At 35.8% G+C, this 27,520-nt stretch overlaps 1 protein-coding gene across 1 annotated transcript in view; it reads right to left on the bottom strand.

Moving 5' to 3' along the window:
• TRHDE (thyrotropin releasing hormone degrading enzyme) overlaps positions 1–27,520 on the bottom strand; it is a 378,788-nt gene that overhangs the window by 91,114 nt on the left and 260,154 nt on the right. The window contains exons 7-8 of the mRNA XM_027071244.2: positions 20,271–20,336; positions 554–619 (exon numbers count right to left, since the gene is read on the bottom strand). Of these exons, the coding sequence (XP_026927045.1) occupies positions 554–619; positions 20,271–20,336 (132 nt within the window). The remainder of the gene's footprint in view (positions 1–553; positions 620–20,270; positions 20,337–27,520) is intronic.

Genomic DNA, 27,520 nt, shown 5'->3' with positions numbered 1-27,520 from the left:
TACTTAAGTTTGAAAACATGTAAAATCAGTGAAGCTAATACAATGTGTTAGTAAAGTTAACCTTCTTGCCTTGAGTTAAGCTTTATACATACAGATAAATGAAAGCTTTATTAACATTAAAGTTTTTACTTAATGGAAAACAAAACATAGTTTATTGTTAAAACAAGTACTTGCAGCATCATTAAGTATCCCAAATATGTCTAGTATCAAACTTAAATATTTGTTATTCACCTATAGAAAAAAAACTACTTTAACATCAATATTTCTCTCAAACATAAGGGCCTGACACCATATTGATGTTGTATTTCAGAAGTACTGTCTTGCTGGAAAGTATGCAAGGTACTTTTTACTACCATTTATGGTTTAAGTAATTTTAAATCCCATTATTTTTATAATATAATGTATCAAAATTAAAATGATAAAGCAATATGGGTAAAATGGAAATATAAAAAGTAAAAACAACTGTCAGTGCCAATAAAAATTATGAATGGTTTATAAACTCAATTCAAATATTCAAGATGAGGTTTTGGTATTTGAGCTTCCCATACTTTACCTCTGATAGTGTATTCCAGAGATCATTTCTGGCTGCATTGCCATACTTATGAATGGTTAAATAATCCTACAAAGAATATAAAATTGTAATTACAATTCGAAGGCTGAGCAATTTCCCGTAAACACACTTATTTCTCAATTCAATTAACCATTTCTATTTGTTAGAATTGCATTAGTACAAAGTCAAAGAGAAAGGCATGGGAAATGATGAAGAATCCCATTTTAAAATATCCCAAAGAGATTTAACTATAACATATCTCTTGATCAAGTCACCAAACAATACTGCCATCTTAAAAATTATCTTCATAGCCATAATCACTTCTTATGGATTCCCAGGGTCAAAGGCCTTTCTCTAATCTACCAAATAAACCTCGGGCAATTTTAAAGAAACTATCTCTGCATTGAAATATTTAGAAGACACTTCCCCATCAGGACTTCCTGTTGAAATGTTGGGGGGATAAAAAAAGGAACTGTCTTATGGAAAAGAAAAAATAACAGCAGAAGCCTGACTGATATACGCTGATGTGAAGACAAGTTGCTTTGCTGAAAGAGTGAGTGATGACCGTCTCCAAAACACGTCCAGCTCCCTAGTCTCTCTGCAAAGGGCAGGCTGCCTCATACAAAAAATGATACACACTTATTTCCATGAGTTTGAAACATATATTAATATTTAATAAGAAATAGTCAATCCTACACTTAATATTTTTGAGCGTAGGACTTCTCATTTCCCAGTTTCCATCATTAGTAGTTAAATCTACACATTTTCTATCTACTTCATGCCTGTTCCCTTCTACGAAGCATGGTTTATGTCACTCTGAATACGTTATTTAGTTATGACTAACTGGCGTTATTCTTTTCCTGAATCCAAAGCAGCAAAAATGAATAGAAAATAGTATTTTATATTATAAAACAGAGGGGCCCTGCCATTAGAAATTCCATCATCTCTACAACATGTAGGTACTAGACAAAATCCTAATTTACATCACAGTACTGAAAATGAGAAAAAAGAACTTGCTGACTCTTTTCAGTATTTTACATAGAGTAGAATACTTTGGGGATAATTAAACTTGGGGAAGAAATTTTTCTGAAATACAAATTGTAGCACCTGTGACAGATTCAGCTTTGTTGGCAACTCACAGCACAGCAAATGGCAACTCCCACTTAATCAGACTCTAAAGATGCAGTGCCCAACACGAACTTAGCAACCACAAATCCATCACCGTCATCAGGTGTTATGAATAACTTTATTGAAAAAAAATGCAACCCTGAATAACCAATCTGAATTCCACTTTGGCTTTGAATATGCCATATGAGTCATTTTCCATTAGAACTCAGGGACCAGGATTTAAATAAGTTATTTGAGATTTAACTGTCACAATTATCTTTTATGCTTTTTTAGTACTTAAATGAATAAATTTTGGAACAATGGGAATTATGAAACATAAATTTGAGTTTTATTTTAGTGATGCAATAATAAAATGTATCAAAATAGAACTATTTATTTCTTGGATTTGGTTTATGGATAGTGTTGTTAGGATAATCCCAAAGAGGAAACAAAGGAATACTCCATGGATCTCGAAAGGTCTAATACATAACTACAAGAATCTCTTCACAGACAGACCAACTGTTCACATTATGAGTTGACCTTGACCCAATAGTGATCCTCAACTCAAGTTCTTGGTTCCCTCCCCAATTCAGAATAAAGCTCAAATTTACATTTCAAGCAGGCTAAAATGGCAATTATTCAGGCTTAGGAAGCAGCTCTGACTTGCTTGCCTCAGAATTCAGGGCAGAAAGCGTCTTCTTGGATTCTCGGCAGTTCCAATCTTCAGGTGTTACTGGAATTCTACATATGTCAACTCTTTTTTCCAAAAAAATAGAAAACCCCAAGTGTTTTCCTTAGTTGTTTTAACCTTCCTCTTGCATGAAAATAATCATATTTTAAATTAAGGAAATTTTGTTTTGTCCTTGTCAAATTACAAAGAAAATTACAGAATCGTAAATGTGGTTGTGGTTTTGTTTTGTTCTTGGTTTTTTTTTTTTTTTGATGATCAATCATTTCTTTATCAATTCATTCCACAAAACATAAGGTGTACTTCTCAAGTGCTGGTAGCTTTCATGTGCTGGGGAAACAGTGGTGGAGAAAAGGTTACTGAATACAATGGCAGATACTCAGATGTGATTTGGGGAAGACAGTTTCTGTGACTGAAACTGTAGGAGTCTTGGTACAAAAACTACCTGACAAGATGAATTCAAACATGTGGTATGCAATTAAATAAGAAGATTTTAAGTTCCTTTCAAATCTACAAGTTGATGAATATGAAGATGGCTGGAGTTACAAATATGAAATGGAAATTGATGTTTATAGGCATGTGTATGAAAGTCACTCTGCAACAGGCTTGGCATTATGATACAAAGTAGGAAAGGGTTTTAATATTAACTGTGAAAGGAATTGAGGGTTCTCAGAAATAGTAGAGTTGTTGAAAAGAACAAAGATAACTGCTAGAATATGCTTAGGGGACAAAACTGATTAAAAGTTAAAGGCCCATTTAGCAAAAGTATATTCTGACACATAAAGTGCAAGAATGGAAGTCTGACTATCTTTGTTCAAGTCCACACCCCAACACTCCCTAGCTACATGATTTGGCAAGTTGCTTAACTTCTCCATGCCTATGTTCACACCTATAAAATGGGGATAATAAAAGTCCTTGTTTCATAGGGTTATTCTAGGAATAAATGTTTTAATATCTGTACAGAATTAGAAAAGAGTGTCTAGAATACAGTTAAGTATTCAGTAGAAATAAGCTGCCATAATCTTTGTAATCATTTCAGCCTACTGGCTGGAAACAGAGTAACTGAAGGAAAAGCATCACTGACGGTAATAACCAAATAACAGAGCAATGAAAACAATTATATTTGCCTCCTTTTTATAGTGCTGTGTGAATTGCTTTATATTTTATCTCATTCAATCCCATGACATTTATGGGGTAAACATCATCTTCATCATCTAATAAATCAGAACAGTGGAACTCAGAGACTCCAGCCCATGTCCAAACCCCATACCTGTGCACACAACGGCTGACCCAACCCAATATCTGCTAGATGCTCCACAGATGACTAAGAGCTTCTCAAAGCTGAACTCACTGTCCTCCCCCATATCAGCTCCTTTTGGCAGCCCTTCTCCAGTGACGACCCTTCTATCCACCTCAACCAAGTAATCTTCTTGGATGCCTCTCTCTCCCTTTCCACCACATTCAAGTGATGATCCACGTCCCCACTATTCCCTCAAGGTTCCCCCTTCCTTCCTCCTATTTGACAGCCTCTCTGGATGACTAGCACTGCCACCGTTCCTGCTCTGTTCCCTTCATATCACATAACCCACCTGTTACTTTGTTGCTCTCTGCCTCAACTTACTTAGCTACTTCCTGCTTTCTGCAGATGCCTATTCATACTCTCTCCCTTTTCTAGGTCATTGCACAAGCCCTTCGCTATGTATGCTTTCTCTTTCACCTACATCAAGTCAGCTCAATCTCTGGGACTCAGGCTTGATCCATTTTTCTCAGGAATGGATATATGCCTCCTCCCTGTGAACAACTGACAGTACTGTAAAGAGACATTTCTTATATCCATCAGGTTCCTCCAAAATGTCATATTTAAACACTAACATAGAACATAAGTTATTATTTCAGTGCATATTTGTCAGATATATAACTCGCATTGATAGATGCAATTGCATATGATGTCATCAAAAGACTGAACTATTGGGTATGAGACCATCTTTATTTTACTTTTTTTGCTAACAAGTGACATGATCCACAATCAGTCATGCACAAAAGCCAACGGGACTAATAAGTAAATAGGGAGAAAAGGAAAAGGTGAGCTGAGGAAGGAAATCACTATTATCTTTTAATATGTTTACATGGAATAATTGTGCACTCCTAGTAATGAGCCCTTTAGCACATGGAAACAGAGGACAAACTGCACAAAGGATTTATTCCTCAGGACACAGAAAGACAGTTTATTAAAAACCAAAGATATATGGACCGGTTTATATATGTTTAGCTGCAAATTACAAAAAAAAAAAATCCACCCTAGAATGACCTTTTTAATGACAAGATTTATTCTTTCCTATTATCAGAGAAGGTACCACAGCTGCAGCTCTTTTCCTCCAGAAATTGTTTGGCCCCACCTTTACCTGTGTTTTGCCTTCATCCTCAATTTTGCGGTTAGATTGTACAAGTAATCCCAACCATCACATTCAGACATGACATTGCACAGAGGAAACAGAATTTCTTCCTGAGAATCTCTTTTTAAGAATCAGGAAAACTTCTTGGGATGCCTGACTGGCTCAGTCGCTTAAGCATCTGACTTCATTTCAGCTCAGGTCACGATTTCACGATTTGTGAGTTTGAGCCCCGCGTCGAATCCCTGCTTGGGATATTCTCTCTCTCAAAATAAACAAAACCTTAACAAATAAAATAAATAAAAATAATAATGAAAGCTTCCTCTCCATTCCTGCATCAAACTCTCTGTGATTCCCATTTGTCAGAATCACATCCTGTGCTCTAGTGGAAATGTGTTAATGCAGCTTTAGGGGGTATTGCTCTGGGACTGCACAAGGCAGGACCCAGTCCTGTGTTTTCTCCAATGAGATAAGAGAGGCAAGTCTGGGCCTCAGTGACACTGGGAAGTAGAAGCCCTTGTACTTGTAAGACTAGTCTGGGAAATGCCAGGTAAATTCAGGCATTGATTTTTCTGACTATGTGACAAGAGGGTTGAAGCAAGAGTTTGAAATACTGTTCCTTTCTATTAAGAATAATTGTACCTCAAAAATTTGTAGTGGGCATTTGTCATTCTTTGGGCTTTCCAGCATTTAAACACCACGTTTATATAGGGGCAATAACTCACCATGGAATCCTGCAGGAAGGTGAGGGCTCCACCTCCTACTGGCAGCGGAAGGGACAAAATAGTAAATACTCCCTTCCCCATGCTCCCTGGCAGCTAAAGGATGCACGTGTGCCCTGGCCTCAGGCAAGTAGATACTTCATCCCAGGACTGTGAATCCTGCAGGACCAATGCAAAGAAGCAGGAACAATTGAAAGATGATCCCCTGGGATGGTGACGCTGAGGGTCCAGAGGCATCCATGCTAATGGTAGCAGCTGAACCAGACATTCCCCTGGCAGGACCTTGGTAAGGTTTCTTAATTTGAGTCCCCTTTAGTTCCTACCACACATTTTGTAAGCCTGATGCTCCAGCCTTCCCAATGATTCCAAGGGCTACCCCATACCCTTCCAATAAATTCCTTTTTGCCTAACTTAGCCAGAGTTTGTCTCTGTGGCTTCAAACCCCAAACCCTGACTGATACAACACTAATGGGGGATATAATCAAAACAAATCCAAATATCTTAAATTTTCCTGGCAACCTCAGAAAGAAAAGTAGAAACTCTCTCATCCAACTTAGGCAAAATGGAAAGCAAAGAACACATGGTTTTATTGAATAAATCTTCTAGGCTTTCACTGTGTTATAAACAGTAGGTATGAAGGGAAGGAGGTAGATACTTAGGTTAAAAAAGAAAAAAAAGAGGCAGATGAAAAGATTGGAGAAAAAGTATACAAGTTCCACAGACAAAAGTTCACAAGGGAGTAACAACAACAAAAAATAAAACTAAGCTAAACCATTGTCTTAAAGCTTCTAGAGTAGGAGCTTTTAACCTGAAAACCTAAACCTCAAAAATTAAATATTTGTAAGTCTGTGTATTAGAGTAGGGTGATTTCAAAGGGAGCCATGGGCAATAAGAAAGCAGATTAGGGGCGCCTGGGTGGCTTAGTAGGTTAAGCGTCTGACTTCCGCTCTAGTCATGATCTCACAGCTCGTGAGTTCGAGCCCCGTGTCATTTTCTGTGCTGACAGCGCAGAGCCTGGAGCCTGCTTCAGATTCTGTATCTCCCTCTCTCTCTGCCCCTCCTCCAACTGTGCTCTGTCTCTCTGTCTCCGTCTCCATCTCTGTCTCTCTCTCTCTCAAAAATAAATAAACATTAGAAGAAAGAGAAAGAAAGAAAGAAAGAAAGAAAGAAAGAAAGAAAGAAAGAAAGAAAGAAAGAAAAAGGAAGGAAGGAAGGAAGGAAGGAAGGAAGGAAGGAAGGAAGGAAGGAAGGAGATTAAAAGCTTCCAGATCATAGCAATGTCATACAAGGATTGGATAAAACCCATTTGAAGCCTGGGCCATGCACTTCAGAGGATGTTTCTACATTCCCTGACCTTGAGAAACAGTAGCAAAGACACCAAACCAGGGACAGATGACCAACTAACACACAAGAAAGCTAGACTACAGATCAAAATATTATTTTGGTTCATAACTGAAAACTGGCTGGAAATTGTGATATTAAGTAAAAATGAGTAGCAAAGCACTGGAAAAGCATTATATGCAAAATAAAAGAATGTTTACATTTTATTCTAGTAGATAAGAACCAAGGATGAAAAGATATGAATAATTATTAAACCTTTATTATTAAATTATAACAAGTTTCTAAGAAGGAAACCCAGAAAAAAAGGAACCACCACAAACTTTTCAAGGTACAGGAGTATCTGGCCACCAGACACAGTAAAAAACAAGAGGTATTTAGGAAAGAAAGTTATTTGAACAGGTAGAACAAAATGCCTGAAAATAACATATCACTGTTTACATGCCATTTTGATTTTGATTTGTTTAATGTGTGTTTCACCTAGATTTACTTTTTAGAAGTTACTTACTTAGATATAGGAGTATTCATATATTTTCCTAGGAAGAAAAAGGCAATTTACATTATTTTAAAAATCCATATGATATAATATAATATAATATAATATGTAATATATAATATAATATAATATAATGTAATAATATAATATAATAATAATCCGTATAATTATGTAAAAGCAGTATACTTTTTTAAAGAATTGCAGAATGTACCAGAAAATCAGAAAATTTTAAATCAAAACAACTTGCTAGCACATAAAAGACTTGTTTGTTTGTTTGTCTTCAATTATAGACAATGGCATATTCTCACTTCAGTTTTCTTTTCACAGATCTCTTATTTAGTAATTACATATCATGCCATCAATGCCTCAACATGCAAGAGCATCACCAGAGGTGTAATATTGCCATTGCTGGATTTGTACATTCTGGAACAAGCTGACAGGGTCCTACACCTGTTAGTGAAATAGTGTGAATGTAAGTCTATAGGGGTGTGCTGGGGTACTGAAAAATATCCCCACCTCTCACTTCTGCTGCTAGCTTGAAATATTATTGAGACACAAAATGAATCTATTGGTAAAACTGAAGTTTGTGAATTGCTTTTCCTGAATGCCCTGGTAAGGGACTTTGACCACAACAAGCTCACAAAATAAACTATTTTCTTACTGGTAAAAATACACTGCCTTTTGTAAATCAAGATGCTCATGGACTATAGGGTTCGTACATGGAGTTCCTCACTTCCACTCCTTTACTCACTCAGACCTAGTGCTGGTGACTAGTTGAGAAAAAAAAAATGCAACTCAATTGATAAAGAAGTGTGTGTGTATTTAGAAAACTAAATAGGAATTCAGGCTGATCCTTATCAGTCATGTGATCTTGAGTAAGGTATCTATTTTCTCTAAACTTTAATTTCTTCTACTGGAAAGGGTAGATAATATAATACTTGAGAAGACTGTGCACAGAAAATGACATAAAACAAGTAAAGCTCTTAGAAAAAATGCCTGCCACATAAGAACCCAAGACATGTTAGCTATTTTAAGACCAAGCTCAAGGGGTGGGGGTGGGGGGTACCTAGAGTCAACATCTTCAGCCTCACCTCCAGAAGTCAAAATGTCCTAGTGACTCAAGGGAGGGAAATTATATGGACAACCTGGAAGGAAGGTAGTGCTTAAAGGGATTTTTTTTTTAAGTTTATTTATTTATTTTGAGAAAGACAGAGAAAGGGTTAGCAGGGGAGGGGCAGAGAGAGAGAGAGAGAGAGAGAGAGAGAATCCCAAGCAGGCTCCACACCACCAGCGCAGAGTCTGATGCGGGGCTCAAACCCACAAAACCGTGAGGTCATGACCTGAGCCAAAATCAAATGTCAGATGTTTAACCAACTGAGCCATCCAGCTGCCCTAAGGGATTTTTTTTTAAAAGTAAAAGTGCATGCTCGCTTCGGCAGCACATATACTAAAAAGTAAAAGTGCAAGAAAAAAATTAAGGCCACAGTTTTTTAGGTTTGAGGAAAGCTTAGAAACCTTTCTCCTCCCAGGTCTGGAAAAAGAAAGAGACCTGGAGGGCTCCTGAGTTGTGCAGTCTAGTGCCCTATTTTTCACCAAGCTCTGCTCAGGTGACAAGCCACTGGTTGCTTGTGACTTAGGGTGGCTCATGAAATAGAAGCACTCATTAGTGCCCCTCGGCACAAAATAGCCATACCTACGTTGGCACTAAAACAGCAAAAACACTAACATTTAGGTGACCACAAAGACAAAGCTTCGACAAGGTATATACCAAACATTCAAGCAACAAATGCTATCTCACTTCTTTCCCATTTACTGATCAACCCACTCCAGGAAATCAGTATGACAGTATATCAGTGTAGAGAAGAACAAAGGGCTCTTCATCATATGCTCTGGACTGAAAAAGTTCCCTGGGATATCCCCATATTAACGGGCATGACATTAGGAGAATTCAACAAGGACAAATTACATTTCCCATATGCTCCGAAGCACGGGGATTTCTTTTATTCAGTGTTCAAATCATATATACTTGTTAAGACTCTTTATCAATGGCAGGTATTTGTCTATCAGATTCTGTTTTTGTTTCCCCAATTATCCAGCTTATATTTCATAGCTCATCTTAATCATTTCATAGCAAATAGCCTCGTCTCCTTTGCAGCTTTGTCCTTCAAGGACACTAGGTGGTGAAACCCCAATCCTGGATGAATCCAAGTATTTGCCTTCTCCAGGTCTTCATCATGCTGCTAAGCATCATGGGAGAAAATAAGGCAATCAGTTTAGTGTTATTATAAATTCATAATTCCCTAACTCAAATAGGCACTCAATACAACAGCCATGCCGTCCTTCCCTTCCCAATCCTTAATCTTCAAACCTCTCTCTGGCCCACTATTACCTCACTTTCAGCTACTGACCTGGCTGAAAAAACACGGAAAAAATCAAATTCATCAGAATTTCCAAATTCCCAAATTTACTGGAAGTATATCTCCTATCAGACATGAGTTCTTTTACTGTCTTAGGGACTCATGTCCCAGTTATCTCTTACTTCTCTAACATTTATCATGCTCTTCTCATCCTGACTCCTTCTCTACCAGCCCAACTAGTACAACAGTCCCCCATCTTTAAAACTTTCCTTAGCCTTATCCCCCTTTAACTACCTACCCTAATTTTCTGATCTCCTTCCTTGGCAAATTTCTTTAAATTTTATGCTACATACATATGTTTCTACTCGGACATTTCTCTTTAATCCATGCCACGGATATCAATAAATCTGCAAGCTGCCAAAAGAAATACTTTCCAGTCTTTACTCCACCTCTCAGCTGCATTTAACCTCACTGATCATTTTCTGAATCTTGAAATAAGCTTTTTGCTTGACTTGGGGGACACCACACCCTTGGTATTCTGCCTGCCTCTCCGGCTGCTCCATATCAGTCTCTACCCTGGGCCACTCGTCTTCTCTCAACCTCCAAGGGTTACAGCTCCACAGGGCTTGTTCCCAGGCCTTTAACCCACAAACATTAGGATAATACTTAGGTACCTCTTCTTCCTCACCTCTCATACACATCTTTCATCCAATCTATCCCTTGGTCCACTTATTCTACCTTCAAAAAAACACTTTGGGAGGTGCTTGGGTGGCTCAGTCAGTTAAGTGTCTGACTTTTGATTTCAGCTCAGGTCATGATCTCCTGGTTTGTGAGATTAAGCCCCACATCAGGCTCTGCACTGACAGCATGGAGCCTGCTTGGTATTCTCTTTCCCCCTCCCTGCTGGCGCTCTCTCTCTCTCTCTCTTTCTCTCTCTCTCTCTCAAAATAATTAAATAAACATTAAAAAGAAACATTTTGAATCCACCCATGTCTCTGTGTATCTACCGGCTATTTAAGTTGCCATTATCTCTCACCTGCATATTCAAATATCTTCCGAATTTTATTACCTGATTCCTCTCTTGGTATGCAGATTGCCCCAAGCCCAGTGCGTTATTACAAGTTTCCAGATAACTGCTTTAAATACAAATGGAATGCTCTGGTTTCTCTTCAAATCACATAAATCTTTCTCCTTTTAAATACAAATGGAACCACATCACATTCCAGCTTAAAACTGATCCGATTGATCGTAGCATCCCGCTGCACTCAGAATAAAATCCAACCTCCTCAGCACAGTCTCCTTTGGCACTCTGTGATTAGTTCCTGCCCTCCTCTCCTACCTTCTCTCTCGTCCTTACTAACTCTGCTCGGACACACCAGTTTCTTTCTTTTCCTTGAACTTAGTTCTCTGCTCCAGCCCCTTGCAGGCCCTTCCATATTTCCAAAATGATCTCCTTCCTCCCCAGCCTTTTCTCACCTTCAGACCTCAGTATACATTCCTTCTTCTGGAGAAAGAGTTCCTGAACACCAAATCTAAAATTGCCTGACCCATCTGCCCATATGTTCTCTCACAGTGTTCTATTTTTTCCTTCCCAGCATTTCTCACATTTAGTAAATATCTATGTATTTGCTTTTTTTTCCCGCGTAGGGTCAATCTTACCCTGTTATATATGATTCATGAGATCAGGGCCATATCTGCTGTATACAGCATGCTCTGAATTCTTGGTATTTATCGTGGCATCTGACATAGAGTGGGTATATAATAAGTTGGTGTGGAATAAAAGGATAACTGGACATGCCTGATGGGGGAGCAACATGTACAGTGGATATAAAAACTAAGCACAGCTGGTGCAGGAAGTGAAATCACAATTTTGGTTTATTAGCACAAAGCATTAAGAAAAGATTTTAACACTATAATGAGCTATTTCCCTTAAGGGTAAAAAATGATCTGTAAAATAATCGCTGGGAGAGACCTTGAGCAGAAGAGAATAGGTGAATATAAGAGACTGATTGCAAAAGGAAATGAGATTCGGTATGACAAATGAATTCACCATTTCTTTGTGTGCTATCTTAGCACACAGCCCTCTCTTCCACAGACAGAAACAAGAGGTAGATCAAATGTTTTTAATGCATTTGAACCTTTTATAACTCATTTTCCAAATATGTAACTTAGGGGAGACCTTTGGCACTCCTCCTAAGCCACTAATTTATAACATGTGCTTTTTCACAATAACATTAAAATATTTAGATATCATGGGGAAAATGAATGTGTAGTAAATATGTTATGGTTCATTATTTTTACTTTATAACCATTTATACAAAATTATGAAAATGAGAGTAAAACTTCAATCTTCAAATGGGTAAAACACATGGATGATTATGTCACCAAAGAATGAAATGCAAGAGAATATATGAAGTTTTCAACATCATTTGTGATAAAAATATATACACTGAAATAGCAATTGGGTAATCTTTTACTTAGTAAATTAGTAAGAAAATTATTTTGAAAATAGGATCCAATGCTGTTTGCTTAGTGTATTATAAAAAGAGAGCTTTCAAACTTTATGCCTACTCCTACATATTGGCTTAACATTTTAGAAGAAAAATTGATAACATGATTCCAGAAATTGATATGAAGAGACAACTAAAATATAATAGGAAGATCTATAATTTAAAGACCATTATGGTGCTGTTTAACAAAAACTGGAAAGTGATCTAGATGGTCCCAAATAAGGAAAAAGCTAAATATATTAAAATATTATGGTACGCCTAGTATTAAACTATGTAGTAGCATCACCAAACAATTATAAAAATATGAGTAATAAGAAAAACCATCTTCCAAATTTAGGAGGGTTCTTTTCACAACAACATTGACTACATTGCCAAATATGTAGTTCTAGGCTATTACGTGAAGGTTCTGAAAAGGGCCCATAAAAGAAAAAGAAATGATTGAAGGAAAAGAAAGGAAACTGCTCATGCAAGAGTTAAATAGGTTAGAGGGAAAAAAAAATGCCTCTAAGGTAAGTTTATTGTATCCTGAACTAGCAATCTGATCAAATGTAGAGTCTTCAAGGACTGATTGGCATTTTGCAGACAGATGTACCCACGGGTGTGTATATTAAAGACTGGTGTGCATTTACACACATAACAGCATATGAATATACATACTCATCAACAAAATGTGTCTAATAGTTTCACAGATACATTTTAAATAAAGTTATCTTAATTTTTTATGTTTATTTCTGAGAGAGAGAGAGAGAGAGAGAGAGCACAATCAGGGAAGGGGCAGAGAGAGAAGGAGGCACAGAATACAAAGCAGTCTCCGGGATATCAGCTGTCATCACAGAGCCTGACACTCTGTGGGCTCCAACTCCCAAACTGTAAGATCGTGACCTGAGCTGATGTTGATGTTTAGCCAACCGGGTCACCCAGGTGTCCCATAAATAAAGTTATCTTAAATATCACTTTATAAAACCAACTGTTCTTAGCTAAAATATATAAAATATCTTAAGCCCTTAAATAACAGGTAAGAGAAAACCAATGAATATAACTTTCTAAAACTTCCTGTTGAGCTTCGTAAACGCCTGCAGGATGACCAAACAGAGGTATATGTCGTTAATAATAAAGGCTTTTTAGTTCATGCTAGATGGTTACAGTGGTCAGTTAACAACATTTAACTCAGGGCAAAATGACAAGGATTCAATCAGTAGCTGTACATAAATTAATTGAAACAGATGAATAGAGATTATTTCATACTGACTGAGAAATATGAATAACTATTGCTACTGAATGTTTAAACTATTTGTTTTTTATTGGAGATAGTATTCTTGATTCTCAAATCCATGGAATATTTCCTTATAATTAATTTTTTTCTATCTAACATTCTCATTAATTTTAGCTTTGTAGTTAGGTCTTTAATAAATTAAATGATAATTAGGTCAAATCCAATGATTAAAACCACCAGCAATGATAACATCATTATCGTATGGTATTGAGTGATCACAACAAATTATCATGAAGTGTTAACCTTTCTATCTATAGTAATTCTAAAACTGCACAGTGATTTAAGTGAAACATAGAGAAATCTGAGCAAAAACTGTCTGTGGTTATTCATTTTACATTAAGCATGATTCAGCTACCATCTGGATGAAAACACAATACTGTCTCTTCAGAAAGGAAATTATCTTCGACACACTGTCTCTCTTCCTCTATTATTTTATGACTTTTCATTTTTCTGAAAAATCTACATGCAAGGGAGTAGACACTCTCTCACAAATGCAAGCCGGAAGTTATCGAATAAAAATCCTGTGTACACATGTTAACATATAACTTCTCACTGGAACACAAGTTATTGAGTATGTTGTTGCTACTAACAATCCCTCTGGCTTTGTGCCTGTCATTACCTTCAGGCTGTCAGAGTTTTATGAGCACAAACCAATAATAATGATATTTCCCTTTTGCTTTTTATCCACACCTCATTGCCTTACATTGATTTGCATAAGCAATTTCTACCCTGATAATTGGAGCCAAACATCTTGTTCTGGGTTACCTTATGGAAAAGAGCAGTTAAATACTAATCAAGAGAAATCTTTCTTATTCAACCATATTTTAGATGATATTCAATTACCTCCATTGGTTGAGCAAGAAGGTAACGTATTTTCTGACATGGATTTCAGGGTTTGAGTTTATATCAAGCTTAATGATGTTTCTTCATAATTTGAGTTCCCTGGTGTTGACTCATAATAACATGAAGGATGGGATCGTGAGGTTTAAATCATTAAAACAATACTGTTTTTGTTTAAAAAGAAAAGCAATAGTACTATGTACTAATTATTTTTTAATAGCTACTGAGACAATCAATGTTATCTGAGGATTCCATAATTATAGCCTTATTATTTTATTTCCAGAAAAATCATAGAAAAAGAGAAAATTGTAACTAGGATATTAAAACAAGTAAAAATTATATAAGAAATGTCAACATCATGTAAAAAAATTCTATCTAAAAGAATCATTACCTGAATTACTTCAGAAATAAGTCTATAATACTCATGTAGAATGAGGATGTGATCTATAGGAACTTAAGTTATAAAAAAAAAAATAAAAGAATTCCTAATTTACTGATCATATGCATAAGCATTGCTACATGCGGGTGAAAATTAACAAATATGCACTCAAACAATAATATCCCCAGGAAATGAAAGATGTAAAAACTGACGAATGATTCAGCAATGCTTAAAAAGTATAAGGGGTTGAACATGGAATGAACTATGACTGCACTCAGGAGAATACAGTGTCACCAAAACCAGATGAAGAAAGTCTTTTAAAGCACTTTTGGATAAAGATGGTGGGTTGAACAAACCCATCTAATTTTGCTCCTTCCAAAAACCTAACTAGAACTACTCTTAGTGTATGGGTATAAATTCTTTGTGATACCCAAATATCTTGATTTTCTGAAGTATAGCAGTGGGCTTTCTTGACCTTTAGTCCTCTAATCTTTCCAACAGTTTTGGAAAATTCGTATACCCTGTGCTAAATCCTTTTCTGCTTGAAATACCTAGAATAGTTTGGTGTTGCTACTATATTAGGCATCAAGAGTGGTATATTCCAGGAAAAGACTCAGAGATGGGAAATTTTCATCTGTATTGGATGGTAATCTATGGTCAAATTCATGGTCAAATTTTCTTAAATAATTATATACAATTATCTAAATTAAGAACATACTTCAATAGACAAATATTGCTTCAATAGAACATTATCAGAGAATACAGAATTACAAAGTCTTTGGGATCAAAGTCTATTTCTGACTAGACAGGAGAGAATTGGAATCGGGACCTTGAAAGTCTAAATTCCACTGAACTTTCCTTGACATCAAAAGCAGCTCTTCTAACCTCTGAAAAAGTTAGTTACCACTAGTTTGATTCCCTTATAATAACACTCATCAAGGGGGATACCGATTCTCCTTAAGACAAACCTCCAATTCACTTCAATGCCATCAGACCCACAGGTACAGTTGATTCCAGCCAATTTCAGGAATACAAGCAGAAATTCTGACTTTAGGGGCACCTGGGTGGCTTAGTCAGTTAAGCATCCAACTCTTGATTTTGGCTCAGATCATGATCTCATGGTTTCTGAGTTCAAGCCCCACATCAGGCTCTGTGCTGACAGTGCAGGGACTGCTTGGGATTCTCTCTCTCTCTCTCTCTCTCTCTCTCTCCCCCTCTCTTTCTCTCCCCCACCCCCACTCACACTTGGGTGTACTGGCTCTCTCTCTGTCAAAATAAATAAATAAATTTTTTTAAAAATTCTGACTTTAGAAAAGATAGCATATACACTAAAAATCGCCAAGAAATTTCAAAAAGTCCTTAGAAAATGTCATCTGAGACAACGGTATGAACATGTAATGTATCCAGAGCAAAATATGAAAATGTAACATAATATGAAAAATAACAAAAAAGCAAGAGAAATATAATCAGTTTCTTAGTAGTGGGCAAAAAGAAACATCACCAGCAAAAATTCTCTGTCATAGCAAATGCTGGTCTGATTTGACTATAGCTACAGTACTATGTACGTTGAAGGCCATATAGTCTTAATATTCAGATAATAACTAAAGATTCAAGAACAGGGAATCACTCACTTTTGTATATCTAGTTTACAAATTTTCCCATCAAATTAAAATAGATGTCCCAAATTAAAGTATCAAACCCAAATTGTCTAACTAGTAAAATGCATTAAATAAATCTTACATTTGGACAGTCTGAAAGATGAAAAATCTCAGAGAGTATTCAGTACAACTCTTGCATTTTACAAATCCAGGAAAGATTTAGTGACTTGTAGAAAGCCCCACCATTGATTAAAAACAGAAATGATAATCATTTCCATTGCCTCATGCTTCCAAAATACACCACCTATTATTTTGGGAAATGGATTATGTAAAACAGTAGATATGTGGAGTCTGAAAAAACATAAACATTTCTATGTTTTAAAAATATATTATTTATGAGAGCATACATAATCCAATGAGGGTTAATGCTTGGTTTTCTCCACATTTCACTTTCAATTTAAACATCAAAACAGAAGCTGACATATTAATGGTAGCCAGAACTATTTTTTTATACTGTCTATTTACAAAAAGAAGTTTTGAGGCAATTTATTTTAAAATTGTACTAAACTGAACCATTTAAGCATCAAATAAAATTCAAGAAACAAGGGAATTAGACAAAAAAAAATAAGATGACCAAACCAAAGAAAGTCGTGATTATTCTGTATGAAACTATTTATTAGACTTCCTAATAGCTGATCAAATGAATTATATGATTGTTAGGAACAAAACTTTTCTCAAAAAGTCTCTAGAGTCCCTTTCTACTGAGGAATATATATGTGTACTGAAATTGAGAATATATTTCCCAGGGGTGCCTGGGTGGCTCAGTTGGTTGAGCATCCAATTCTTGGATTTTGGCTCAGGGCGTGATCTTGGAGTTGGTGAGATTGAGCCCCACATCGGGCTCCATGCTGACAGCACGGAGCCTGCTTGAGATTCTGTCTCCCTGTATCTCTGCCTCTGTCTCTCTCTCTCTTTCTCTCAAAATAAATAAACTCAAAATCTCAAACTTTTTAAACTAAAAAAAAAAATAAAATATAAGAACACAATATGAAAGGTAGATGAATATAGTTGAATTGATATTCAGATACTTTGCAAGTTAAATATGAACATCTGAACTGATCTAGAAGCTTTCCAGAAACCTACTACCTTTCTATATTACTTTTATTATATTTAATATATAAATATTATATTTATAAATTATATTATATCTGTATTTATTATATCTTAATTTATATTAGATTTAACATTTTATATTGTGTATATTATATAATATATACAGTTGACCCTCAAGGGTTTTCAAACCCAACATGGGTTTGAAGTGCACAAGTCCACTTATATGTGGATTCCTTATAGTACAGTATTATGAATATATTTTCTCATCCTTATGATCTTCTTAATAACATTTTTTATCTAGCTTACTTTATTGTAAGAATACAATAAATAATATATATAACATACAAAAGTGTATCAATTTACCGTTTATATTATTGGTAAGTCTTCAGTCAACAGTAAGCCACTGGTAGTTAAGTTTTTGAGAGTCAAAAGTTGTATGTGGATTTTGGACTCTGTGTGTGTCAAGGGGGGGTGGTGAGTGCTCCTAACCCCTGTATTGTTCAAGGGTCAGCTGTATTATATTTTATATATTTGCAGTTGTATCAGTAAAAAACATTTTCCTTGTTCCCAAAAGCATTTAGGATGGGTCATAAGGATACAAAAATTGTAAGAGAACACAAATTTTAAAAGAAATCACCATTATAACATTGCTCCTATGTGGAACATGAAAGGCACAAACAAATAAATTGAAGGAAAAAAGGAGGAGGGGAAAGGAAAGAAAAAGAGGAGGAAGGAAAAAAAGAAATGAGGGAAAAATATATATGAAAAGCATCCCATTTGCAATTTGGGATTGACCACACCTGTAAATCTAACTCTGGGTCTGTCTGCAATATAAACCTTCACTTGTCATCATAGAAAAGCCATGGTTAATGTAAAGACAATTAATAGATTTCCCAAGCAGAGGGAAGCATTGAAAGTCCAGATTAGCTCCTATAACATGTCAACCAAGACTCCCCAGAGCCTTGTGGATGGGAAATATATTAATATCAACTCTATGACCACTCAGCACCACGACATGAAGTGTCTGTTCAGGAGGTCATTTCCAAAATGTATCCCATAAATCTTCACGCACAAGAGATGATAATTTATCACCTAGACATAGGGATCTACTGTAAACTAATCCAAACTGCTGATGATACACTAAATCAGTTTGAGTGATGAGTATAAATAAAGCTGCAAGCGAAGTCCTGAAGGATACAGATCCATCTGATCAATGAGATGTCACAAGGTAAATGAAATGCAATGTTGACAAACATAGAGTCCCCTCAGTTGAAAATTAACCAAATCAAGTATCAGAGCATAAAGGCACACATTAATACAAGCTTCAAATAAAAGTTTAATATAATAGGAGTCAGAGGGTACCCTCTGTTTCTGAAAAAACTAAATAGTCTGGGTCAGTAGAAAAGGGTTTATTAAAAATTGATGTCTTTTGTATACTATCAAAAATACGACAGGGTAAAGAAAAATTTTACAAAAAAAATAATCCTTTCCAAATAATATAACTAGAGTTATTCAATCTGCTGAGCAAATCCATACACACAGACGAGGAAAAACAATAAAAATTTTATACAGAAAATGATTTCACATCAACTTGCTACCAGGAAATCAAATTCAATTTGTGTTGCCCTAATGAAAGCTTAGATATTTTCTGGAACTGTCACAGTCTACAACTTCAGTGGGAAAAAAACATAGGATTGGGGATAGGAAGGACATTCCTCCAGACAGTTGATATTCATGGAGGGCACTCTTTGAGAAAAAAGATTTTCCCAACTATGTGATCAGAATGGAGACGCTAGCACCCGGCAAATAGGTTCAATAGAATTCAGCTATTCTGAAGGTGTCCCTAATGGAAAGAGCTGATTAAAGTAAATTTCAACCCCTGCTGAAACAAATCTGTAAGAATATTTTCTAAAGGAAATCATTCTTCAACAAATTTAAATATTTTTTTCCTTGTTGTGTTAAGTATATGTAGCTTTGTCGTAACATATTTAACTCTTGCTTTGCATTTTACCTTTTCGTTCATTTTGGGCAAAGATAGAATTATACTAAAATATGACCTAAACTACCCATATGTAGTTTATTTAAATTTCAAAATGAAAAGCTTTACAAAGAAGAGATAAGATTGATTGCTCTCTCTGTCTTAGCATAATTGTATTTCAGGTGAACATCAATTTACTTTAAAGGACACTTCTAAGTAGCAGAATGCATCATAAATAATTCATCAATCACAGCTGCTAGGAACATGATTTACTCCGACAGATTCAATGGAATAAAAGTTATATTTTTCTATATTTGTGTTTGCATTAAAGAGTTTAAGAATCCTCTTTTTTAAGAATCTACTCTTAGATTCCATACTTCATACTTTAAATGCAGTATGATAACACTGCTTCTTTTTTTTTCCTTTATTTAAAACATTGTACTTCTAATTTTAAAAACATTTAAACAGCTTTGGAACAAATAACATTTTATCATATCAACAGTAAAACAACAACATAAAAGGCAAATATCTGAAAAATTGCATTAAGATTTTCTCAAATATATGTAAAGCTAACATAATTTATTTTCACTTTAAATAAACTTTCAAATTTAAGGAAAGTGAAGTAGGCTTTTAGAAAATCTCATACCGATTATTTAGAATCTCATATATTTGAAAAATATTTCAACTTAAAAATGCATATTAAACAGATCTAAATTGCACAGTAGTTCAAAGTTTTCTCAGCTGATACAGTGAGAATCCTATCTACCACTTTCATTTGTCATATGGAAGGACATTGTTCACCTTACTCATCTTCAAGTTTTCCATCAAATTCGGCGATTTTGTATTGGCAATTTCCCAAACTGTGAAATATCTTTAAAATAAATATATTGACAAGGAAAATGTACGACAAAATAGAAAGCATTTTACTCACTTGCAAACCCCTCTGAAATACAGAATGGCCCATAAAATTAGCCAGCATTCTAATTAGAGCAGCACCCTGTAGGAAAGAGTATTAAAAGGAGAGAGAGAGAAAGAGAAAAGAAGAGAAAAAATGTCAATCAAGTAAAATGACTCTAAAATTATCCTATATTAATCAAAAAGTCTATTTCATTCATGCTATTATACTCTTAGAAATAGAAAACAAACGAAAGAATCATGAATACAGTGCCCCACTTACAGATAACAATTAAATATTTTGTTTTGCAGATCTAAAAGTTCTGTGGTTATAAAACCAGTGACTTCCCTTGTACAGTCTTCTGGACAGAGTATCTCAAGGCAATAATAAGCTGTAATTCAGGAGTAATAAAAATTTTATTGAGCACTGTATATGACAAAGTTAATAAAACATAGTTCTTGTTCTTACAAGCTCATAATCTAGTAAGGGAGGGATACCCACATCAATAAATAATCGTATTAAAATATAGCTTTGCAGTAACATAGCTATGCATCTACCCCTGGCTCAACTAAAAGTTGAGCTGTAGAAGTGGAGAGTAGGGAGTACCAAGTATTCAGACTGCTTGGATTCAAATCCTGTCTCTGACTCTCGCCACGTTTACTTAGGAAAATTTTTTAACCTTTCTGTTTCTCACTTTTCTCACTTGTAACGTGTAGGCAATAATAGCCCTTTTTTAATGTAATTGTTCTGAAGCTTACATGAATTGATATATGTAAGGCAAACTGAGTCTGAGGAACAGTAACTGTGATATGAGTGTCAGCTACCTGTATTTTACCGGGGTAATTGTTTTTATTTCCTGAATGCTTTGTTTAGAGGCTGGATGTAGCCATATGTCCACATAAAACATGTGATCAATATAAATATTTAGAATAATAGAAGAAAATACTGGTTTAAGAGTCTATTTCACCTATAATGTTATCAGTGCAAAAATGTAGACATATAACCAATATGAAACATTCCAAATGATGATCAAGCCTGGAGAAACACAAATTTGTATATGAAATATAAATAAGCCTTCAAGAAGATATTTCAAACTGCACCAAATTTTTTAACTATGGAGCAATGGATTATAAGCAGCAAAAGTATAAATATAAATAATAGGCTGGTTTTAGGGGGAAAAATCCCTTTATGACTACATATCCCACTTCATACCCATTAGAAATTCACACGCTCCGACAATTCATTTCTTTATTAGTTGTTTCTTTTTTACAAGAGAATCATAAGAATCACACATGGATTTTTATCTTGCCTGGAACTTAACTGTTGCAGCCAGTCCAGAGACATAAAAATGAATTTCTATTGTTTGTTAAAAGTTATTTCCTAGAGTCTGAAGTTTTAATGCAATCCGATACTCAGGCTCCATGAATCACCATTAAAGAAATGTCTCAAAAAAATTTTCAGTCATCACCAAAATTGCTCTCAAAATTGGTATTTTATTCACAACTCAACAAATGATAAGCTGGACAAGCCATAGAGTTTTATGCCTCTTCTGATATATTTTCCTCCCACACCTTCTTCTCTTTGCTCTTTCTTCTGCTTTTTCCTCTTTATCTTCTCCACACTTGTGTAAGTCCATAAAATATAAGCATTTATGATTCAATCAGAGGACCAGGTTAGAATTCCCTCTAGAACTTATCAGCTCTGCTCCTTGAATTTCCTTGACAAGCTCCCCTCCTATACATTTCCCAATCTAATCTTCCCACCCAGAGGGTAGAAACTGTCAGTTCCGCAGCAAAACTAACCCTTGCCACCTGGGAAGTGAGAGTTAGAATCTCAAGCAGTCAACTCAAACTCTCCTTCAGAACAGAATAGCCATCTTCAGATGATTTAAGTGTTTCCCTCCAGGTAATGATGACTTGGTCTCTTGTCAGGCTATAAAAACTATCAATTTAGCATGGTCTAATGGCAAAAGAGTTCTTTCTAATCATAAAGAATGTACCCGTTTTCCTGTCTGGGTTGAGTGCTAACAGGAGATAAAACCTAGAAATATAATCAATATTTAAAAGTTATATAATACCACCGAACTTCTTTTATTATTATACTGTGTAATTTAGTTAACTTTTAGAAAATGCTCTGTGTTGCCCACTTGAACATTTAAAATTCTCCAGAGTAGCATGCACTCTTCTATATTTAACCAGCCTTTTCTTTCCAAAGCTGAATTTTGAAAATCCCTAAATCATAGAAAACTGCATAGACAGATGGGATCTCCAACTGTTATCATTCAGCCAACATATCCCGGGCACCTACTAGGTATGGATTATAACAAAGATCACACCTCTTAATGCAGGCATAACTCACCACAAACCTTTTCTTAAAAAAAGAAATCACCAAATCCCTTTTGGGGTGTCTGTAAACATTGTTTTCACCAAGTAAACACCATTTGAAATATTGTAACTTACATTCACCTGTGATTCAAAATTCTAGACCCAATCAAACAAAATGGATGTTAGACAGCCTAAGTAGCTTTATGGGGAGTAAATGCACTATTTCTGCAAGATTTTTATAATTTTGAGACTTGCCTATGAAAACCCATTCCTGTATTTGCTATACTAAGTTCCAGAGAGAGAAAGGGACGAAAGCAACTATTTTTTTTAACGTTTTATAAAGAATATTTTAAAAAAAAAGCATGCTTATAAACCCATTCCTTAGGTAGTAATTTTTCTATATGGAGTACTTTTTTCATATGAGTTCTCAGCTAAAATTTGTTTCATTTCACACTGTAGTCATCTGTATGCACATCAGTCTAATAGACACTAAACATCTCCAAAGAAAGGACTGTGTCCTCATGATTTGGTATCCCTGTTCCCTGTGCTTGGCTCAGTGAAGGTGTTCTCTTAACATTTTAACTGGATGAGAGAGAAAGAGAAATTAGCAAAAGCATAGCAATTACTTTGCATTCAGCCAGGATACACAGTTTATTACTTTATCAGTGTACTTTAGTGATAAGTAATCGCCTTGGAAGAGAGGGAGATCTTCTCAACTAATGGATTCCTTTAACATATGCTTTATTAAGTAAGGTAGTGTACTCAGTATCCTGCAGAATATAAATAGGAATGCCACAAGTCTCTATTTTCAAGGACCTTAAAGCCTCCTCAGTGAGATGAGAAGATACAACATATTATACAATGAATGACAAAAGAAAATATTTTACTCTGTTTCAGAGGAGGGAAAAATTCTAATATCTAGAGAGATGAAGGACAAAGGGGATCTAAAAAGTGATGCTTGGGGGGCGCCTGGGTGGCTCAGTTGGTTGAATGTCCAACTTCGGCTCAAGTCATGACCTCATGGTCTGTGAGTTCGAGCCCGCATCGGGCTCTATGCTGACGGCTCAGAGCCTGGGGCCTGCTTCAGATTCTGTGTCTTCCTCTCTCTCTGCCCCTCCTCCACTCATGTTCTGTCTCTCTCTCTGTCAAAAATAAAGAAACATTTAAAAAAATTTAAAAAGTGATGCTTGGGTTGGACCTTGAAGGCTGGATGGGATTCCAGGAGCAAGGTTAAACAGAGAGTATAGTATGGTAAGAATGGCTTTGCATGGTCATGTAGGTGTAAAAGTGAGAAGCACAAGTAGGGAAGATGCTACTGAGGAACAAAGGCATAAACCCAGGCAACAGAAGTTTTGATGGGTTATAACATTTAAGCAGTCATTAGAGAATATCAAATACCAAGGCTAAGGAATTGGATTTCTGTTAAAAGATAAGGAAGGATTTTGGAAAGGTGGTTTTAAAAGTTGACCCTTGAACAACATGGTCTTAGACTGTACAGATCTACTTACATGAAGATTGTTTTCAGTAAATACAGTACAGTACTATAAACGTATTTTATCTCCATTATGATTTTAATAACATATTATTCTGTCTAACTTTATTGTAAAAATACAGAATATAATACATACAACATACAAAATATGTACTAATCAACTGTTTATTTTACTGGTAAGGTTTCCAGTCAACAGTAGGCTATTAGTAGTTAAGTTGTGGGGTAGTCAAAGTTACAGGCGGGTTTTTGCATGGGGTGTCAGTGCCCCTAATTCCTACATTGTTCAAGTGTCAACTGACTTAGCTATGATATTCCAAAAAAGAAGTCAAATATCTAGAGGCAGAAGAAGCAAATTATGGTAGCAATGAAGATAAACCAGAGATAGGTGTAAGGACTAGAACAAAGATCATCTTATTTCTTTTTATTTTTTTAAATATTTTTTTATTTAATTTTGAGAGATGAGAGAGAGAAAGAGAGAGAGAGAGACCATGAGTGGGGGAGAGGCAGAGAGGGAGAACACAGAATCTGAAGCAGGCTCCGAGTTGTCAGCACAGAGCCCGATGTGGGGCTCGAACTCAAGAACCATAAGATCATGACCTGAGCCAAAGTCAGACAGTTAACCAACTGAACCACCCAGGTGCCCCACAAAGATCACTTTAAACCTTAAAGCCTAGTGACTATAAGATGATATTAGCAGATATGTAGAATTTAAAAGAAAGCGTTAGGTGAATATTGTAACATCTGTTTAGAACATGGGGTGTTTGAGGAACAGGTAGGGAACCAGAAGAACAGAAGGCAAATGTGACCGTAGCAATGAAATTCAGTGGCAGATTATGATTGAGGACCTAAATTAGCATTTGTAGTGGGTGAGATTGCTCAGAGAAAAGTCTGAGGTGGTAGTGAAGGAAAGTGAAAACATAATCTTAGATTCTCTCTACAGAGTCCGAACGATCTGCACTTCAGTGTCTGTAACAGGCATCCCATAAATAACTTGAGAAAATCAGTAAAGAAATGGAATTAAGAGCAAAGGATGATACATTGTGATAAAAAACAGAAGTAGTATTAAGTATAAGTAGTGTCATGTTTTAAGACATGTTTTAAGAATAAGTGGTTCAGATTTCAAGGAAAAAAAATAGCTAAGAGAAGGCCATAGTATGTCATATTTAAGAGAGAGCTATTTAAGTAGACTTGGTGTGAAAGCCAGATTGAAAAACAATGGAAACAGAAGGAAGAAGGAAAAAGCAGTAAGCATGTTGACATGAGGTTTGCTTATGTTTTTTTAATTATTGAATATCTTATGCAAAGAAAAAGATTCTATCTCCCTTATCTCCCTTCTGTCTCTGGTAGAGACAGAGACTGGATAGGTCTGGAGACAGGTTGTCAATAAATACTGAAAAATTGATGGCTTATCACTTCTCAGGAATGTAGGTGATGTGGCCCAAAGATTATGTGAGTTGGAAAGAGTGAAACTAGGTTTGAAGTAACTCTAGTGAAAAGGTAATAGAGAATCAAAATGTGGAAATGTGAAGAAAATGCATAGTTCCAGCTGAAATTATTAATAATGTACTTTTCATTCATTAAACATCTTCTACATGCCATATTACAATACTATAAGGAAAATATCACTATATTATTTGTCAGATCAGAAAATTGAGGCTTGAAAGGTTGTGTGACTTGTGCAAATTAACACAGGTAGTAAGTAATGGAGCTAGGATTAGAAATCCACTTATATCCAACTCCAAAATCAGTAAACTTAACCAATTTGGTTTACATTATTTTGACCCCAAATCAAAATAGTTACATGATACTCTTCAGAAGCACTAGATACAGCAGGAGCTTAGAAAAAGAAAGATAATTCTTAGAGTTATTCATACATTGGAATCAGTAGATATTCCCAAAAGAGTATGAAGGGACATCTAATTCAATGAGACATAGTGAAATAGTTGACCAGTATGCCCAGGACTGGGGATAAATTAGAAGACATAAACTGACTAGCATAACAGAACATGTGCATAGACTAAAAGTCACAAAGCTAGGTTAGGTTGAGTAGGAAGAAAACACTAGCAGAGTTAAAAATAGTGATATTTTTTATCAAATGCTATACATGGAGGTGGCAGCAGTGAAAATGTACTGCTCAGATTTCCTCCTATTGCTCCTGTGCATTTGCCATCATGAAAGTAGCACTTTCCTTAGTTTACTCCCAGCCGACGACTATGCATAACAGTGGAATTAGGTGGGTTCATTCCATTGAGATAGGGTACTCCTCTAACAGGAAATTCTGGCTAAGAAGTCCCCATTGGCCTGGATGGACAGGCCATAAAAGAAGGACATAAAAGGGAAAGAAAGTTAATTCAACATAAGAAAGCAGAATTAATACCCTGTTGCTCCAGACCCATGCTTGGAAGCTTTAAATCCTCTCTGATTTACTACTTCCTGAGGCCAAGCCTCTATCACTGCACAGATGAATTATTCCACAGCCTCCCAGGACATCCTCAGAAAACTTCTTACTCTCTCAAGTCTATCCTATGGACCACATCAGACTAATTATTTTATTTTTATTTAATTATTTATTTTTTAGAGATTGGGAGACAGAGTGCAAGCAGGGGACTGGCAGAGAGAGAGGGAGACATAGAATCCGAAGCAGGCTCCAGGCTCTCAGCTATCAGCACAGAGCCCGATGCGGGGCTCAAACCCATGGACCGCAAGATCATGACCTGAGCTGAAACTGGACACTTAATTGACTAAGCCAGCCAGGTGCCCCCAGACTAATTTTAATAATTACTCCTTAGGAATCATGTTTGCTAAACGTCCTAGTTCTGTCATCTACTAGATGGAAGAGGTTAGGCATGTTAGATAAGTTCTATCAGTACCTACATTAAAATATAACAATAACAATGACTACCACTACTGATGATGATGATGATGATGATGATGATGATGATGATGATGAAGATTACAGTCACCTCAAGATTTTTCTAAGTATTCATTTGAATCATTTATGAGAAGTACGTGAAACAGTGTTTGCCATATAATGTTTCAACAAAAGTATATAGTCATTGTCCTCACCATTACCATCATTTTTGTTAGCTCCTTGCCCTCAAACTCTTTTCTTTTTAACAAATTTCTGATAGCGGTGAATCAAGACCATACACAATGAAACACCCCATTACCTACCAACACTTTTTCCCCACATGACCAAATATCCAACTTCTACTCTAGTTAAGCTGATCTTTTCATTATCCTATGACCATACCTTATATTATGTTTTAATCATACTATTTACCTCCATAGCAATAATATTCCTTTTCAATCTTATACTGTAAGCGCTATCCATTATTCAAAAACACAGGGAAAGTCCATACTGTCCTAGAATACTTTCCACAAATGTAAGCCCTCAACTCTTTTCTCTCCATGGCAGTCATAAGCCCTTTAAGCCTAACTACACAATTTATCAAATTATTTTACATCAC

Source organism: Acinonyx jubatus, chromosome B4 (assembly GCF_027475565.1).
Source record: "Acinonyx jubatus isolate Ajub_Pintada_27869175 chromosome B4, VMU_Ajub_asm_v1.0, whole genome shotgun sequence".
Lineage (NCBI taxonomy): Eukaryota > Metazoa > Chordata > Mammalia > Carnivora > Felidae > Acinonyx > Acinonyx jubatus.
Note: the sequence above shows the minus strand (reverse complement) of the source record. Positions and strands in the feature narration are given on the sequence as shown.